The sequence below is a fragment of the Varanus komodoensis genome, unplaced genomic scaffold (genome assembly GCF_004798865.1).
Source record: "Varanus komodoensis strain SLA01 unplaced genomic scaffold, ASM479886v1 scaffold41, whole genome shotgun sequence".
Lineage (NCBI taxonomy): Eukaryota > Metazoa > Chordata > Lepidosauria > Squamata > Varanidae > Varanus > Varanus komodoensis.
The window spans coordinates 1,895,655-1,913,219 of NW_025335954.1; the positions used below are offsets into that span (position 1 = coordinate 1,895,655).

General features: G+C 46.2%; 1 protein-coding gene across 1 annotated transcript in view; it reads right to left on the reverse strand.

Annotated features, from left to right (window-relative positions):
- Window positions 1–580: 580 nt before the first annotated feature.
- Window positions 581–17,565, reverse strand: part of MARCHF9 (membrane associated ring-CH-type finger 9) — a 41,873-nt gene continuing 24,888 nt past the window's right edge. The window contains exons 2-4 of the mRNA XM_044443282.1: window positions 12,483–12,638; window positions 10,196–10,388; window positions 581–909 (exon numbers count right to left, since the gene is read on the reverse strand). Of these exons, the coding sequence (XP_044299217.1) occupies window positions 581–909; window positions 10,196–10,388; window positions 12,483–12,638 (678 nt within the window). The remainder of the gene's footprint in view (window positions 910–10,195; window positions 10,389–12,482; window positions 12,639–17,565) is intronic.

Consider the following 17,565-nt stretch of genomic DNA (forward strand, 5'->3'; position numbering starts at 1 on the left):
CACCATTTTTTTTTTGGATGGATAAAAGTTCAGAACCTCTCTGGTTGGCATCTCTTGGGCAGAGAGACCAATGAGATGGGGTGGAAAGGCGTGGGTCTTCTGGCAGGCTTTCCTTTGAAAGATGAGGTAAAAATGTTTTCAAATTTCTAGATTGGTTGGCGCCGAGACTCGTCCAGAAGGAACATGGCCGGGGCTGTGTTGTTGTTGTTTCCCCCAAAATTAAACAAATAAATCCCCACCGCACCTCCGAGGAGCTTAGTCATAACAATGGAAGCCAGGAGGAGGGCTCTCTCCTTTCACCACAGGCTAGAGAGGAAAAAAAATTCACATTGATGGGAGGGTAGGAAGGTGCAACCAAGTTGAGGCACTCCCCACACAGAGTGAGGAAGAGGTGGGTGGGTCTGCGGCAAAGCCCCGCAGGACCGGGTGCCTCCTGCATCGGACAGTACGCAGCATGCGCCCTACCCCGTAGGGGCTCGTAAGGGAGCCTGCGAAGGCCTCGGAAGTGAAGGCATCGGCTTCTTCCTTCCACGGGAACTGTGGAGCCTCTCCCGCTCAGCAAAGGCCCCGTAGGCTGTTATTATACAGTTGTCACCCTCATGACAACCTCGCGGCTGGAACTGGAGCCCCCGCGATGTTCGTTAGGCCGCAGGTGGCTGAGAATGTGCAGAATCGTGTACCCACAGTGATGGTTCAAAATAGTCCTAACCCGCTGTCCCCGCTGGGAGGTCCTCTCACTCCCTGAGGAGGGGTTCGTCCGTGAATTCCGCCCTCCGGGCTTTGTGCTCCCGCCAACCGGTTCCCCCAGGTCCTTGGCCTTGTCATAGTTCAGCACCTTCCACTGCTGGTTCACTGCCTGCCAACGCTTGAATATTCGATACACTGAGGAGCCCTCGTGGATAATCAGACCTGTGGAAAGAAGGAGGCAGCGATGAAGCCATTGCTTGTGTGGAATCATGCATGGCCACGCTTATGGGCTTTTTGCTCTATCAAAGGATTCCATGTCCAGACAGCAAGGAGATTAAAACTTTGGAAATGGGACTTCTCAAGGCACCTCCTTCTTGTAATGTTGGCTTTATCTTGGACCCCTCTCTCCCTCTACATCCAGTCCACCAGCAAGTCCTGTTGCTTCTCTCTTTACAGCAGTGCAAAAAGTGCCGTGTCTCCTTCTACCCCTTTCAGCAAACTCTCTAGTCCATACTCTGCTGGTCACCTGTCCCCTTCACCACACCCTTCTGTCCTTTGGGTTTCCATTGCCTCGCCTTGATCTCCTCACTGCTGCCCAGCATTCTGCTGCCAAAATCACTGACCACGCTCGCTGGCAGTCCACGTGGTTCCCTCCCTTAAGTCAGCCATGCCGGCAGCCTGTGCACTCCCGGTATTCAGCAAAGGACAGCTGGCTCCTCTCACTCTGCTCTTATATCCAGAGGCGTGCCTGCTCCCAGCATTGGCCGGCCCTCTCCTACCACCCGCAGCCACCCAGGTTCTCCCGATCCCTCCCATTCTCTTTTCCTTCTTCCATGGCCTTGGAACCAACTCACAGTTCCTGAATGAGGCTGCCTCACAGGCTGCCTGCAAACTCTTTGCCCAAACACCCTTTCCACAAAGCTGTTAGCACAGTCTTCCCCAACCTGGTGCCGTCCGGATGTTTTGGACTACAACTCTCCTCATTCACAGCCACTGGCCATGCTGGCTGGGGTGCTGGGAGCTGCAATCCAACATCTGGAGTGTGCTGGGTGGGTGGGAGTGACCGTAGCTCAGCTACCTAAGTCCACGTGTAACTGAAACACTCACTTTTCCCCTACCACCGCTTCTCTTTACTTCCTCTGTTGCACTTCAGATTGTAAGGCTTTTAGGGCAGGGAGCTGCCTGCTTGTACTCTGGGCAAATTATAGTGCTATATAATTAAATACTAAATACATAAAATTGTGTTAGAGTGATATGTCTTGTGCTTTTGGGTTGCACCTCCATCCATTTTCACTATCCTACAACACACCAGTATCCCTACAGTCTTTTATCTTCCACAGTTCTGTGTACACATGCAGTGACCACGGAGAACCAAACCGGTGCATCGCATCGCGTTTGGATGGGAGAGCCCAGTTCAGGCCTTCTGCTCATCCATAGTACTGCTGGACAGCCTCGGGCAAGGCACTATCTGTCACTTGCTGCAGGGCTTTTGTGCATATGAAATGGTAAGGATACACTGTAACCCAAACAGAGCCCTTAACATAGCACAGGAAAGAAATTAAAAATAAACAATAATCTGAGGAGCTGAAGGTCTTCAATTTGTTTCTAGTCCTCATGACTGCAAAGGGACATTTGAAAAGTGTACAGGGAATACACATCTTTCCTGCCTTAGAAGACTGCCACTTGGCACTTTCTTCTGGCCTGTGACCATCAGTACCTATCCTATGCTCCAGGGATTTAATTATTTCTTTCCTTTTGACTTCATACTACTCTTTGCCCTGAACATTCCTAATCCTAGAATAACCCGAATATCAGACTCAAAATAAATCATGCACACTGAGCAGTTTAAATGCAAATTAAGCACCTTTGCATACATTATATGGATTTGCATAATATATTTTTAAGCCCGGAATTTGGGACTTTCTTGGCATAGAAACCCCCCACCCCCGGGTTCTATTCGGGGATAATTTGGATTAAATTTCATTTCATTTGTCTCCTATTCCATGCCCTGAAAATCTCTCTCTTCTCTTGGTCGCTCAGATTTCAATGTTGTGGAATGGCTACCCAGGTCAAGAATCAGTTTTTGTCTGGGCATCCATAATTGTATTATGCATATTCAACCCCTGTTGATGTTCTTTCTCACCAGCCTCCCTTACCTTGTCTTGTTTGCATTGCAACTTAAACTGTAAACTGTTTGGGGCAGGGACCTGACTTTTTCTGATATTATTCTGCAATGCTCCACATACACTGACAGTACTATACAAGACTATTCTGCATGAAAAAGATGCTCTCCTCCCTGATTAAAATGTACAGAATGGATTATGGTGACAAAGGGATGTAAAGCAATAGTTTTAACTTAGATAGGTCTTCTTTACAAGCCACATGGGATAAACAAATCATCTGCAAAGTATTCCTTTTATGACAATAACTTAGCAGGTATATTTAATGGCAGTGCCAAAGAATTAAAAGCCTCTGGAAATAAGTATATGCAGTTATTTCCAAGACAATAAGGTATGGTTTACCTGTCCCTACATCAGTCTATTTGTTGGACCTGTAAAAATATTAATGTCATTCTTAGAGAACTGGTATAAAACCTAATTTTGCAGGATTAAGTATCACAGGGAAATGGAAAAGAATTGCTGAAAGATCTACAATTAAAAATTGGCTAATGCTTCTAATCCTAAACACACTTATCTGGGAGTAAGCCCCATTGAACTCAATGAAGCTTACCTCTAAGTAGACATGTATAGACTTGCTATATAAATGCCATGATCATTACATATTGCATTACTTTAATGACGATTACACCCAGTTACCTATGTGTAGGCATGTGTCGTGGTAAATCATATATATGAATAAATGACCACTGCTGAATTAACTAGGAGTCTAGATGTGTAATGAGCCTTTTTAAAGAGGCCTGGGATCCATCCAATCCTTTTCACCAGAAAAGAATTGATACGGGGCTGAATATATTATGCCAGTGACCTTCACTATTTCTTACACAGGAGCACTTTGCTTCCAGGCACCGGCACCAAGTGCACTTGGGGCCCTTTCCCGAGCAGTGGGGGCCTCTCTTTTCCCTTCTCCCCCATCATGCAGCGATGCTGTTCACTGGACCTAGCTGCAGGCCTTGGGGACTCTCCTCCTGCTGCACGTCATCCAAGCAAGGCCTGACTGGTCACCCGACAGGCACGTTTGGACAGGCTTCCTTGGTTCGTGGAGTGGGATGGCTCTTTTTCTCATCACCGCTCTGCGAATCCTCCCAGGACGGGTCCACGTTAATCGCCCTGGCTACTGCATGCATGCAGACCCCCTCCACTTCTGTGCAGTGCGTCAAGCAGCCCCCGGCCATGTCGCTCTTTGCCTCTTAGGCTGCTGCCCTGCCACAGGCAAGTGGATGACGGCACGGACACCCTCCTCCGCCTCACTCCCACTTTACAGTCTCTGCTGAGAGTGAGCAGCTATTGCTAAGGGGTGGAAGAGGCAGAGAGCCACATTTTCCCTATATTCCCCACGTCTTTTTCCCTATATGCCCTCCTGCCTCCTATGATCGGCAGCAGAGGCCCTCCTCTGGGAACCCTCTTTGAAAGAGGTCAGGAGACAGTGTACTCAGAGGAGAGCTTTCCCTGCGGTGGCACCCCAACTATGGAATGCGCTCCCTAGAGAGGTCCACCTGGCACCCTCATTATATGCTTTTTGGCACCAGGTCAAGACCTTTTTATTTGACCAGTATTTTAACATAAAGTAATTTAAATTGTATTAGATCTATTTAATTTATTTTAAATAATTAGTTTCATGCTCAGTTGTGGAATAGTTAATTTATTTTATTTAGGATTTGAAGTAATGTTGTAAGCTGTCCAGAGATGGCTGTGATGAATGGCCTACAAATTTTCTAAATAAATAAATAATAAAATTTGATGGGACTGGGGGCCACCAGAGACCTTGCAGTGAAGAACAGCTCGCATCAAACAATGTGTAGTGAAGTGCTATGGATTCTTTTTTTATTACTTGCAAGTGCTTTGCAAAAAAATTAAAAGCACAATTTTGGCAAAGGTTTTTAACAAATTAAAACCTTCCTCAACAAAAAAGAAAGAAAAATCCCTTCTCATCCACCCTTCCCCACACCACGTGACCAAGCTCCAAGGGCACCCATGGGTTATAAAGATCTTCTGCAAACCTGATGGCACCCCGTGACAATGAATCCTGCTGTCCCCTAATGTGGGTCGTTACCATGCGACACGTGTCCCTATTGAATCAATGGGAAATGGAAAAGTCATTCATTCATTTCCCCGTGACAGCGCGCTGCTCCCTGGCTGTTATCATTCCGTCTCGCCAGAGCTCATCCGTCAGTGTCACTAACACATCTCTGCCTCTTTAGTGGATGTCATCAACTTCCAATTAAAAAAGAGGCTTCCTCTCCCATCAAGGGTGCGCAGTGCTAGAGGTAAGAGGTCCAGCCATCTGCCAAAAAACCCACAGGCAAAGGCAGCCACAGGGTGTACTGAGTCTGAATTATGCCACCAGCAGCCTGCCTGCCCTACCCTCAACTACGCATGAGGCCACTGCCAGAGAAATGGGATGGGTAAGCAGGCTGCAGGAATCCTCTCTCCAGGGCCTGCCAATGGGGAAGGAAAAGCTGCTCGTTGGGTTGACTTGCCGGATCCTTTCGCTTTTGTGAACCTTGCGGTATGGTATGGTATTGTATGGTACGAATATTACACGGCTATGTGTCTGCTGGACTTTTCATCTGTGCTGGTTTTTAATCATTTAAGGAGCTTGTTGTCTCGATCCACTCAATGCCACAAGAGAGGCTGAAGAATGCAGCCCTCACCAGCTGGTTCTGCAGCTCCTGCCACCGTCACCCAATGCCACACCTCACAGGCAGAGCACATCCTCTGCATGCAAAAGATCCCCACCTCAATCCTCTCCTGACATCTCAAAGAGCAGCTGCTAGTCACTGTTGCTCGAGCATCCTCCTCCAACATGGCACCCTGCAGATGTTTGGGATGACAACTCCCAGTATTCCTGACCAGTGACCAAGCTAGCTGGGGTGGATGGGCACTGAAGACCAAAATGTGCTTGGAACCAGGTTGGACTCTAGCCAGTGCTGAGGTACATGGACTGATGGCCTGACTCTGCATAAAACCACTACCTAGATTTCCTGCCACTTTGCTTACAGTAGGCTCAGTTCCAGTTTCAGAATCCCAGGCTAATCAGCTGATTTGGCATTGTGAAAGCTGCCAAAGTTTAAATACTTTTAAACTCTTTTAAACTTTTAGACTGTTGTAGTTGGACGGTACAGAAAAGCTTTCAATAAATAAATAAAATAGTTCCAGGGCAGTCATCAGGCCTTGCCCAACAACATTGCTGCTAGGTGGGGTTCTCTCTGGACTAGACACACACACAAACACACACACAGTCCTAAGTCATCAATTGTGTAACAACAGAGGTGCTATTTAGCTCTTGTGAATTATATATAAATAAGCACTTCTTTACGCACAGAAGTAGGATGATACACCTAAATTCCAAACACCATTCAGATGAGCTGAAGTTGAAATGCCATGGTTAATACTTCAAGGCCCAGCTAAAGTTAAATACTTTTAAAACTCATTGATTAAAAGGTGGGTTAAAAGGTGTAAGCATCTGTTTAATTCTCTTACCATAATCACTGAAAATTCACAGAGCGTAACTTAAGTTGGAGGAGGAGGAGGAATAGGGGGCTCTGAATTGTTTGCGGTGATTTGAGTCCTTAGGGCCAAACTGAATGTGCAGCAGCAGGCCCTTTTGACAAGCCTGTGATCCGTCTGAGGGGGTGTCATCCCATACGTGGAGGCAGAAAGGTGAATGGGGAGTATAGCTAAACCTCCCTCACCTTCTGCTTGCTTTGGCTTTGGCTTTTTCCATGGCCTTTTCCCCTCTCCCAGCCACTTTTTCCCCAACTGAGCTCTGCTATTAAAATCGTGCGAGGGAGAGGCTATGCAGGGAGGGCAGCAGCTGGCATGGGGAGGGAGGAGTCCACTTCCCTCACCAGCACGCCTCTTTGAACCACCTCCTCCAGACCCTGGCCTCAGGCAGGGGTGGGCAGCTAGTGGGCGACTTGGCCAGGCTGGCGAAGGTCTTGCCCAAGTATTTGGAATAACTGTTTCTGCTACCATCAATACCCAGTCTGGCCTTCACTTTCACCAGGTGACTCTGGACCAGCTATTTCAATTCATTTGGGCTTGACAGTAGCCCTTCTGCTATCACAGGCAATTTTCCTCAATGGCCACCCAAGAGGCAAGCACGGTGCCCTCTGTTGGCCACTGGTTTGTTAATCTGCCTTTATGCGCAGTTAGGGAAACACACATTAGGAAAGAGTAATCCAGAAGGCCACACCTGTCCACTTTGAGCCATACATGGCAAGTCATGCTCATCTTTGCCCCCTATTCAGCTGGGGCGCTGTAATTCTAGAGGGCATGAGTTTGGACAAGGTCATGCCAGGACGACTTTCTTTCTGATCAAGTACAAATGTTTAGCAGTTGGGTTCCATTCATACCCATCAACTTCAACAAAGTTTTAAAAACTAGGATGTGGTGGTGGGAAATCATGAAAATCCCGTCTGGGTATTAGTGTTCTCACCCCAAAACAAAGATGGGTTCAAATGGTCAGAAACCATAGTAGGGTACAATAAAACAGAATGGGAATCTGAGGCTGAAGTTGCACTAAAACTAAGCAGGGGAGGGCCTGCCTGGTTCCTTGGATGGGTTACAAATGGCAAACCTATACAACCACAGAATATAATAAATTGAATATTGTAAATAAATGCATGTGTACATCACAAAGGAACTCGGCTCCGCCTTCAAGCCCCTTAAAAGCTGGTCCTTCTAGGCAGGCTTAGAAGTGCCACCATTAAACCAAAGCAGGCTGCCTTCTCAGGGGGTTCCTCCCAGGGTCCCTACAATATTCAGGCCCTGGTGTCGCTCCACCACCCCCCATGTGCACCATCATGTTTGGATGGTTCACTCGCTGAGAAGGACTGGAGAAAAGTCAGCCGGTGACTTAAAAGGAGGGGACTGGCTTCCTGGTGCTTGATGTCATTGTGGACTGCTTGGCACACTGTGGGGGAAACAGACGTGAGGGGGAAGATGGAACCAGAAGGCTGTGCCGAGGATAGGAGTGGGCAGAGGAGGAGGCCCGGAGGGTTGGTAAACTATGCTTTGACATGCCAGCCTAGATGACAGACGGCTGCTCCTCCTTCCCAGGGTGAGCCATGTGTTCAGCTCCATGGGCCACATGAAAAATGTTTCATGACTGAGAAATGTGTGAGTTGTATGTAAAGCACCATGTAAATAACATTTGCTTCACTTTCCTAAATGGGGGTGCATTGAGGTAAAATTTGTGGCTGAACCTTTTAGAAAATTTTTTTTTTCCCCTTTAAGCAAATCACTGCTATAATCCCAGGGACCTGTGTGCAAAGAATGAGTAAAAATCAGGTGTCATGACTGCCCCTCTGCTTCCAATTCTTCAGCATTTATGCCATGACATTTTCAAGACTTATCTTAGAAACACAGAAACAGAGTGAGTCAGAAGGTACATCTCGGGCCATCTAGTCTGACCCCCAGCTCCAGCTGGCTTCGCTCACAACATGCCCACCATGTGCATGTCTAGCCTATCTTGGCAGTCATGAGGCCTAGAAACTTAAGAAAAAGAAGCTGGGATTCTAAGGGCTATAGTAAGAGCCTGTGATCTCCTGAGGGTCTTTTTGCTTGTGACATCATGGTTGTACAATGAGCTTTTTAATGAAATGCACCTGGCACCTACTTTGTATTCTTTTCAGCATCAGGTGAACACTTCTTAGTTCTCCCAGCATTTTAACAATTTAACTTTTTAACTTCATTTTTAATTTTGCATATTGTTCTGTACCACTGCGATTCTTCTATGCTGATTCAACTACAATTGTTATTGTGGTTTTGTTGTTTTAAGTTAAGTTTACCTTGTTTGTGTTTTAATTACCATTTCTTAACCACCCAGAGAGCCTCAGGTACTGGACAGTAAAAAAATGAAATTAATTAACATTTAACTGTTTACAGGTTTATATCCAAAATCCAAGGATATTACATTTCATTTACACATCTGACGATTCATATCTTAAATCTTCTTGTCATGCCAGAATGTTAGGTGTGGAATGTATCCACTGTTAATCCTACTTAAAATGGATCCATGGAAATGACTGGGACTTAAGTTAAACCAACATTAGATGCAAAAGTGCGCGCTTTGCTTCAAAAGGACACTAGCAGACCACCTCGCAATTTCTGGGGCATGGCAGGAAGTTAGTGCAAAACTGAGAAGAAACTCATCAAACCAAGCAGAATTGACCCTGATCCTGGGAAAACCAAAAGCAATATCAAAAGCAGTGTTTCATTTCTAAAATAAAAAGTGCTGCAGCTAAACACAGTCCAGAGATCGCAACTTTTTATCGGCCATGCTCTGATTAGTTGGAGTTCAGCAGTAGAAAAAGTGAAGCACTTGACAAATGCCCACAAAGAACTTCCATCTTGTTCTGGGGCTAGTCTCTGGCAAGGAAATAATTTAATTAATTTATTATGTATTTATTTGATTTCTATAATAGATTTGAGGGCTATGAAAATTTTCTATCAAGAATAGCTAGGATTGAACTGCTTGTATGTGTTTGTTTATTCTGTATAACTTATTTTCCAGGAAGGGACAATGCACAAGAGCTAAAGCTCATCACCTATCTACTAAAAATATGTTCACCCCGCTCCCCACTCAGGGTAATGTTTTAGCAGCTATTGCTATTGAGCTGCACTAGCACTATCTCCACATCCTTTAGGACTAGAAACTTATAGTTTATATGTATTTTTAGAAAGTCCATAAGAGTCTAGAGATGCTGGCCTCTGAAGGCACTATACAATTTGCTGCATATCTAAAGTCGAGGAATACAACTAGCTGTGTTGTTTAAAATACTACTTGTAGAGTTACCTAAAAAATTCCACAGAGGGAGGAAAGAGAGCGCATAACACATTTCAGCAAATCTTACAATCTCAAGTAAAAGCAGAAAGTAATAAAACTCGTCTACTGAGAATTGCTTTCTGACCCTGAAGGAAATATGCACTATCCATTCCAATTTCACCTGGTGTGTTACTGTGCTCCAAAGACTGATCCTAGCAGGCACAACTTGCTATTAATAGGAATAATTTTTCCAAAATCCGCTGTATCTGAATTCTGCAGGGTGATCACAGGGTGAGTGGGAAAATTACTTTCCTTTTATAGGAGCATGGGAAGTGGCCTTACACTGAAGGGTCTGTCCAGACCTGTCAACACGAACTGGCAGCAGTGGCTTTCCAGGGTTTCCAGCCCTACCTGAGGTTTTCTGCAGGCCAAGGGGGTGCTTTGTGATGGAGCTGTGCTCCTTCCTTATTTCGCCTGCATCCGGCATCCTGTGGGCTGGAAGGCTAAATGGGGCCTTCCTGATTCCTTTGCTAAGCCATGGGTTGGAGGAAGCGCTCACCTATGCAGACAATGTCCATAAAGCCGTACATCCCATAGCAGATCTGGAAGAGCAGGTCCTGCCGCTGCCATTTGGCTGAGGGGCTGAGGGACGACCAGATGAGCCACGAAATGCTGGCAATGAGGAAGAGAGAGCCCAGGATGATGGCTGCGATCTGCACCTTTTCAATCACTGTCAGGGAAATCGCCTGCCACTGCAGAGGGAAAACATTGCAGTAAGGTTGAGACTGGGGAGCTGTTTTTGCTGAGAAGCCTGGAGATTACCCTATGGGCCCGAGAGGCCAGAATCTGAGCATGTCAATGCACGAGAGACGCAACAAGGGACAGACTTGAGATCAGTGAGAGCCTAATGCTGCATGTCCCCTTGCTGTTCCCTTTTCCACTGGTCCCCTTTCCACAACCTGCAACCAAACTGGATCACTGAACAAGAAAAATGACCTCAAAAGAATCCAGCCGGTGCGTGGCTTTGGACTGTTCTAGTCCCTGCACAGCAACAGAGCCCACGGGGTGACTCTGGGCCAGTCACAGATTCTCAGCCCATCTAACCTCAAAGGGCTGCTGTTGTGGGGGAAAGGCTGAGAGCAGGGGGAGGAGAAATATAAGCTGCCTTGGGTTCCTTGGAAGAAGAAAAAGGCAAAGGCGGAATAGAAATAGAATACATACATACATACATACATACATACATAAGACCAGGAAGGCATCAGGTTGAGGAAGGCTGCCATTGAGGAGACCCAGGAAACTACTGTGCCACGCTACAGTTCAGTGGCTGCTCAGTTAACATGGAAAACTCCCCTGTGGACCATCCTTCCCTGACATCTGGAAGCCACCAGGTTGGGGAAGCTGAGTTAAGTGTTAGGACCGGAAAGACAGGGGCTCAAACAGCACAATCTACTCAAAGGAACTCAGATCAACAGACTTACTCCCAGATGAGTGTTGTGCAGCTTTCCCCCACCTGGTGCCCTCCAGGTATTTTGGCCTTCACCAAGCACCAGGAAGGCTGAGAATTGTTGTCTGAACCATCTGGAGACACTGTGTCAGGGGAAGCCACTATAGGATAAAAAGTTATAAGAACTTTGCTAGAGCACTCATTCTTGAATTGCAAGGTTGTCCTTCCTTCATGAGTCTGAGGTTGGGGTGGGGGAAGAGATATGCACACATGAGAAAAGGCACAACCCTTCCCCAGATCGATCCAGAGCATATGCCTGGATTGTTGCTCATCCCCCAGATAACCTTTGCAATGTAGTTTGGGGTGGCTTTCATTTTGTTAAGCCTCAAAAGTAGTAGCTGATGGTGGGGCCCTGGCATTCCTTCCAGGCCTTTCTGATTTTTTTAAGTCGCCCCCCCCCCCCCCCCGGTTGGTGAATTGAGTTGGAGAGGGTGGGGCTGCTCCATGGGTTTCCCCTGTGGAAAAACTTGTCCCTGGTGGTAAGAACAAGGATTGACATTGCCAAGCAAGCTGTCCGTCTGTGCATGATTCGGGGGAGATTCATTCCTCACCACTGCAAAGTCACCACTGGGAGACTTTCACCTGTCATTTCTGCATGGTGAACATTTTCCCCTCAATGCACCCACAACACGAACCTGGTAAGTCACAGAACCTGTCACATGGGAGCCTATATGGAGAAACATCCATTATCCAAAAGTGTGTGTTGGGTAGGGGGCAGGAGAGATTGCCTTATTGAGTCCAAAAATATTTATTTAATTTCTGTACCACCCATTAGCCGATTTAGTACAAGAATCAGACCCAAAGCATTCGTATCTTATCTGCAAAAGCCAGCTGGGAAGTGCATGCACATAAATGCATCAGGAAGTTGCTTGACTGGCAAAAGAGGCCTTCTTAAACAGGTGTGTGTGGAGCGATTGATCAACATGAGTGCCAGCCTCATAAAGCATGATTTACCTTCCTCTGTTTCTTTCTGCTTTGTAGCTGAATATGTTGACCATCAGTATGAACAAGAATGTGGAAAACAATGGCTGGATGTTTCCTGACATCTGACACCATCAGCAACATCCCCTCACCCTCCTGGCAAGTTCCTCAACTTGGTATTTGGTAGGAGGTAGCGCAGGCATGAATGGAAAATGTGTCCCAGCGCCCATGGCAGAGGAACAGGTGTTTGTGGGATACATTCTCAGTTCAAGTGTGCTCCACACTCTAGAAATCTTGAGAATGGGAGGGAGGAACAAATGGAACTGGACTTCTACACTGCATTTTGCTGTCCACCATCTGGGACTGACACTCCCCAAACCACAGGTGGCTGATAAAGCCAAGATGGTAACTGGAGACTTACCTGCAGGGGATTCTTTGTGCTAATGGCTAAGACCTGGTATTTGAAATAACACAGCTCACAGCTCCAGGAGCCCCTCTCACTGATCCAGCGAATCAGGCAGGGCTGGTGGGTGCAGCGGACGGACCCATCGCAGCGACATGGGCTCAACAACTCACCCTGCAAGGAAAGGCAATTGGAGGGTCAGGAGCAGATTGAAAACAGGTGCTTAATATCTGTACCCTAGCCTGGAGGCACGGTGGAATGTCGACCAGGATATGCTGGTAGACCTTCAGGTGATTTGCAGGAGATTGGCAAGGATTTCTGACTCCCAGTGTTTGAATAAGATTTATTTATATCCTGCCTGTCTGTGCAAGGAGTTCAGGGTGGCTAACAACCCACTGGAAAAGCCATGCAACACACGGACACAATTTAAATCATCATTCTAAAATTACAGATACACAATTAAGAGCAATGGAGCTATCACGATATCACCAGAGTATGTGCCTGTTCCTGCGAAAGCTTGTAGCAATAAGCACGGCTTTAACAGGTGCCCAAATGACAAGTCTGTTGGGGAATAGCCAATTCTCCCCCTCCTGCATTAGCCTGCTGAAATCAAGAAAGCTGCAGGGGAAACAGGGAAAGGTTTCTGTGTGAGTCTCAAACTCTTTGCCTACCACACGCTCAAGGGCACATAGCTTTGCGATTCCACCCCTGCCTTCCTGAGCCACTATTCTGCACCTCCCTACTGTTAGTGGACCGCGCGGTTCTAGTGAAGCACAAAGCAAATCCACAAGCTTCAAGTCTGCCCACCAACCTTCTCATGGCACAGCTCCTCAGAGATGCCACCAAGCACTGGGGGAGCAGCCAGGACGAATCAGGCCAGTCATTCCCCCAAAGCCCATGAGAGGATTATGGGTAACATGGACGTCTCTAGGCTTGTAGTCCATTAGCTCCCCCCCCCCCTTTAAAACAACAACAGTGGCAGGCTAAGTTCTACCTGCTTAATGTGCTGCTAGGGGAGCAAGAGGCGCAATTAGCATCAATATTTCAGACCCCCTTGCAGGGAGCATTAATGATGTGTTATGGACATATGCATTGGAAAAGGAAATTGCTCTGGATTCCTGTCAGCTGGAGGACCCCGGGCGCAGGGGTACAAGTCAGTCTCTTATCATGAACCAGATGCAGCCTGCCAGCTTCACGATCCCATTGCCTCTGGCGAAACCAACAGGGAGCAGAGGGGCACGATAGAGAGAAGCTCGGTTACCACTGGCTGGATTAGTTCATTTGTAAAGCAAACGAAGGCCAAACTTGTGCCACCTATTGCTGAAGGTGGCCACATTATTCTGAAGGGAAAGCAGCTAATGGGGGTTCCTGGCAGTGTCTCAGCACTGATTTCCCATTGCAGTCGATACACCCCTGCAGATAAATTTCTCCCTGCCCCAGGGCAAAAAATAATCAGGTTTTCCATAGGATCCAAACAATTAAAGTGGAGCAAAATCCAGATTGGGGCTCCATGTGTCTTCCTTTCCTGCAAAATGGTGTACACGAAGAAAAAATGTCTTCAAGATCATGTTTAGTTTGGCTTTGAAGCTGGTTCTGGATGCACAAAGCCCAGGATCATCCTGTGTCCATAGGAAACTATGGAATTTCCCAGGGAATGCCTTCATGTTTATGGCTTTCCTGTTGATATTTCCCAATCCTTCCTCACTGCATCAGTAGTTTCTAAAGATCTGTCAGGATCTAAAGCAATAATAATCCATAACAGAAATTAGGCAGAAGAATGATAACTAAAATTATAACAACAACTTAAAAAGCCATGTCTTTGGGTGGCACAAAACTATTGGGAAGAAAAGCAGCTTTGAATAATTGACTTCTGTTCCCCTTTTACAGTTGGGGTCCTCTGAAGAATTCAGCCTTTTGTTTTCAGTCAGATAAGCAAGAAGATGAGGGACAGGATAGAAGATGATGAAAGGGAAAGAAGATGTGGAAAGAGGTGACAGAAGCAGCCAAATTTGTTAGTATGTGTGAGTATCCTGTGAACAAGGAGCTCAGAGTCACAGGTTATAGTAGTGGCTGTCTAGAGCCATGCAATATTACTGCATCAAAGCATCCCAGAATGGCACTGCTAAAGCATAACAGGTTTCCAGACAGAACATGGGTTCCCTATGCAAGTCATACATTGTGGAAGCACAGGGACATTTATGGCACCTTGTACGGATGTTAGACTGTTGCAATTTGCTGCAGTTTCCCAGTGTGTGAACATACACATTCTCATAACAAAATACACATTTCTGAAGAAATGCCTCCTCTATATTCTTCCTTCTCCCTAAGATCATCAGGTGCATCTACCCTAATTTGAGGTTGTCCTGCTGGTGGAGGTTCAGCAGGCAGCTTTGCTACCCAGGGTTTTCTGTGTGGGGTGCTGCTTCCTCTCAAATCTTCTTGCCATGACCCCCCATAACAGTTTCCTCCTGAATTTTGGTCAGGTAGTGACAGACTTTTTATTTGGGAAGGTATGTAGGGGTCTAGTAGGCCACTAACAATGTTTTTATTTAGAACTGTTTTTTCTTGTTTCTGTTGCATTCCATCAGAATGATAATATTTTATGCAGCTTTTTACTGTATTTCCCTTTTAACTCTGAAGAATAATCATACAATATAAAGATTTTAGAAAGAACAATGTGATCACCACGTTGGGCAATATACATGTGCATGCCACCCTTTTTCATATACAGATGTGCCTTCTATGAAAAGCAGAAGCTGGCAATCTCTGGTCAGCGGTCCAAATCCAGTCTTACTGGATCCCCCCTGCTGGCCACTCCCACCTTCCCATGCTCACCTCTCCCTGCTCCCAATCGCATGGTGGTTTCTTGGTTTGGTGCAGTTTTGTTTCCCATTTTAGAAGGCTGAACCTTCCCTAAGGTCCATTTACTGGCAGCACAAGCTTTAAGATAAATTATACTGGTAAATATTGTATTTTGTATCCCCTGCATTGCTTTTAGCCCTGCCTACAACTGCCATGTAGCCCTGAGAGGTCCTCCAAACCTGAATTCAGCCCTTGGGATGAAAGAATTTCCTCACCTTGATGAAAAGAAGAGCATTACATGGGAACCAGCTCTCAGCAGCCTTGGGAAAGTCATAAATTCTCAATCTAACTTGCCTTCTGCCAAAAAGCTCTACAGAATCACCCATCAGTCTTTCAATACCAGAACTACTTTGCTCAAACCAATTGGCCATTCATGTTTGCTACCCAGTCCACAATCAAAACCGCAGCGAAACAGCATGGCTCTTTCTATACAATCTTGCCCATCCTGCCAACTTGCCTCAATCCTGTGTTACAAGAAAGCTGGGATGAAGCCAACAGGAGCAGCTAGTCTGCTCCCATGCCACTGGAAACTTCCTTCATATTACTTCTGTTCAGACATTTAATGAAAAATTGAGGTAGGGCAGTTTGGCTTAGTCAACCCACTAGTTCTGCCTTTGTTTTATTCAAGGCTCTTGGGCCCACCCTGGTGTGTATTGCAGGTCTGATCTGGGCATGGAAAATGGAGGATGCTCAATCACATACCGGCCACATCATTTTGCTGCTTTAGATAAGGATAAGATGGTGCTGCTGTTAACTTCATTGCACCTACTGGGAAGTGAGGGCTTCTCTATACAAACTGGTATTGTGTGCTCATGATTCCTCATGCATGGTGGTTTGTGGGTGCTGCCCACAATGTCACCATCCTCTAGGCCCTCTTTTTTTTTGGGGGGGGGGAAGGGGAATCAAGGAACTTTGGGGTTGTCTGGAAATTGCACTATGGGAAACTTGTTTATTTTCACAGTTCCACAATGAGGTGCAACACCACCTTATGGCTATGGGATGGAGCTTACAGAAAGGCAGAATAGGATCCCCCCCCCCCCAAAAAAGACAATTGTAAAGGATCCAATCTTAATTCTGCAAAGAATCCAGAAGCAGATGCCTTGCTAAAATGGTAGGTTAGATGCCTCATACAGAAAAGCCCTTACTTCCTATAGCTGGATTTCATTCAGCTCATCACTGGCAATTGGGCATCTGCCTCCACTGGATCCAAAGGCAGCAGAAAACACTCCCGCTGCTCCTTCACTCCCTGCCTTATCCTGGCTAATGGAGAGTCAGCCCCCACACCCTTCCCAAAGTTCATTTGAGGTCAAATGAACAGCTAGCAAAGTCCCCTGCCACTAATTCAATTTATTTCTTCTGGATGTATATACTGCCCAACTGGCAAATGTCCTCAGGGTGGTTTGCAATCATAAAACCAAAGAACATCAACAACAAAATAACCAAACCAAAAAATACAACAATAAAAGTAGGGACATAGTGTAGGATGGAAGATATTAAAACATTAACCAAAAATAAAGGCATTCAGGAGCCAGGCCCTGAGCAACAGAATCCAAGATGAAAGGCCGGCTTGAAGATGGTGGTCTTAGAACTTCTACTGCACAAGAGGAAGCCCTTCCAGAGCCCCGGGCAGGGGAAGCCGCCTCACACCAGGCCAGGCCATGGGCTCATCAGTTTTACTGAGACTGATGGGCAGCAATGGCTCTCCAGGATTTCAAGCAGGAGCTTTTCCAGTCCTACCTGGAGCCTGTCTGCAGGCAGCCCAGGCGTTCTATTACTAAGCTAAGGCCCATCCACTTGATGCCAAGTGGAGTGCATGCTTCACTAAAGGAAAGGTAATTGAACAAGAAGCTCATGGTGTACTTTTCATAACTTATATTCTGGTCATGGCAAAGAATCAGGATTTGGCTTTTAGGGTTGCAAATGTTGCAGAGAGTCTTCATCCCTTCCTTCATCACCTTCTGGTTGCTGCTCAAAGCATTATCACTTCTGATATAAATCCTAGAGACATAGAGCCTTTTCACGCATTGCTCAACAGTAAACACAAGTTTGTCGCTAAAAGTACACTTGACAGGAAGTTTCAGTCATATCTGGTTTGCTAATAACAGTGTGTGTGATGTTTACAAGCACAACACAAGTTTTGTCCCCTCTTGTTTTTCACGCTACCACATTTCAAGTGTACACTTAAAACATCTAAAGTTTATACTGAATGCATGAATCGACCCATTAGCATGCTGAACAT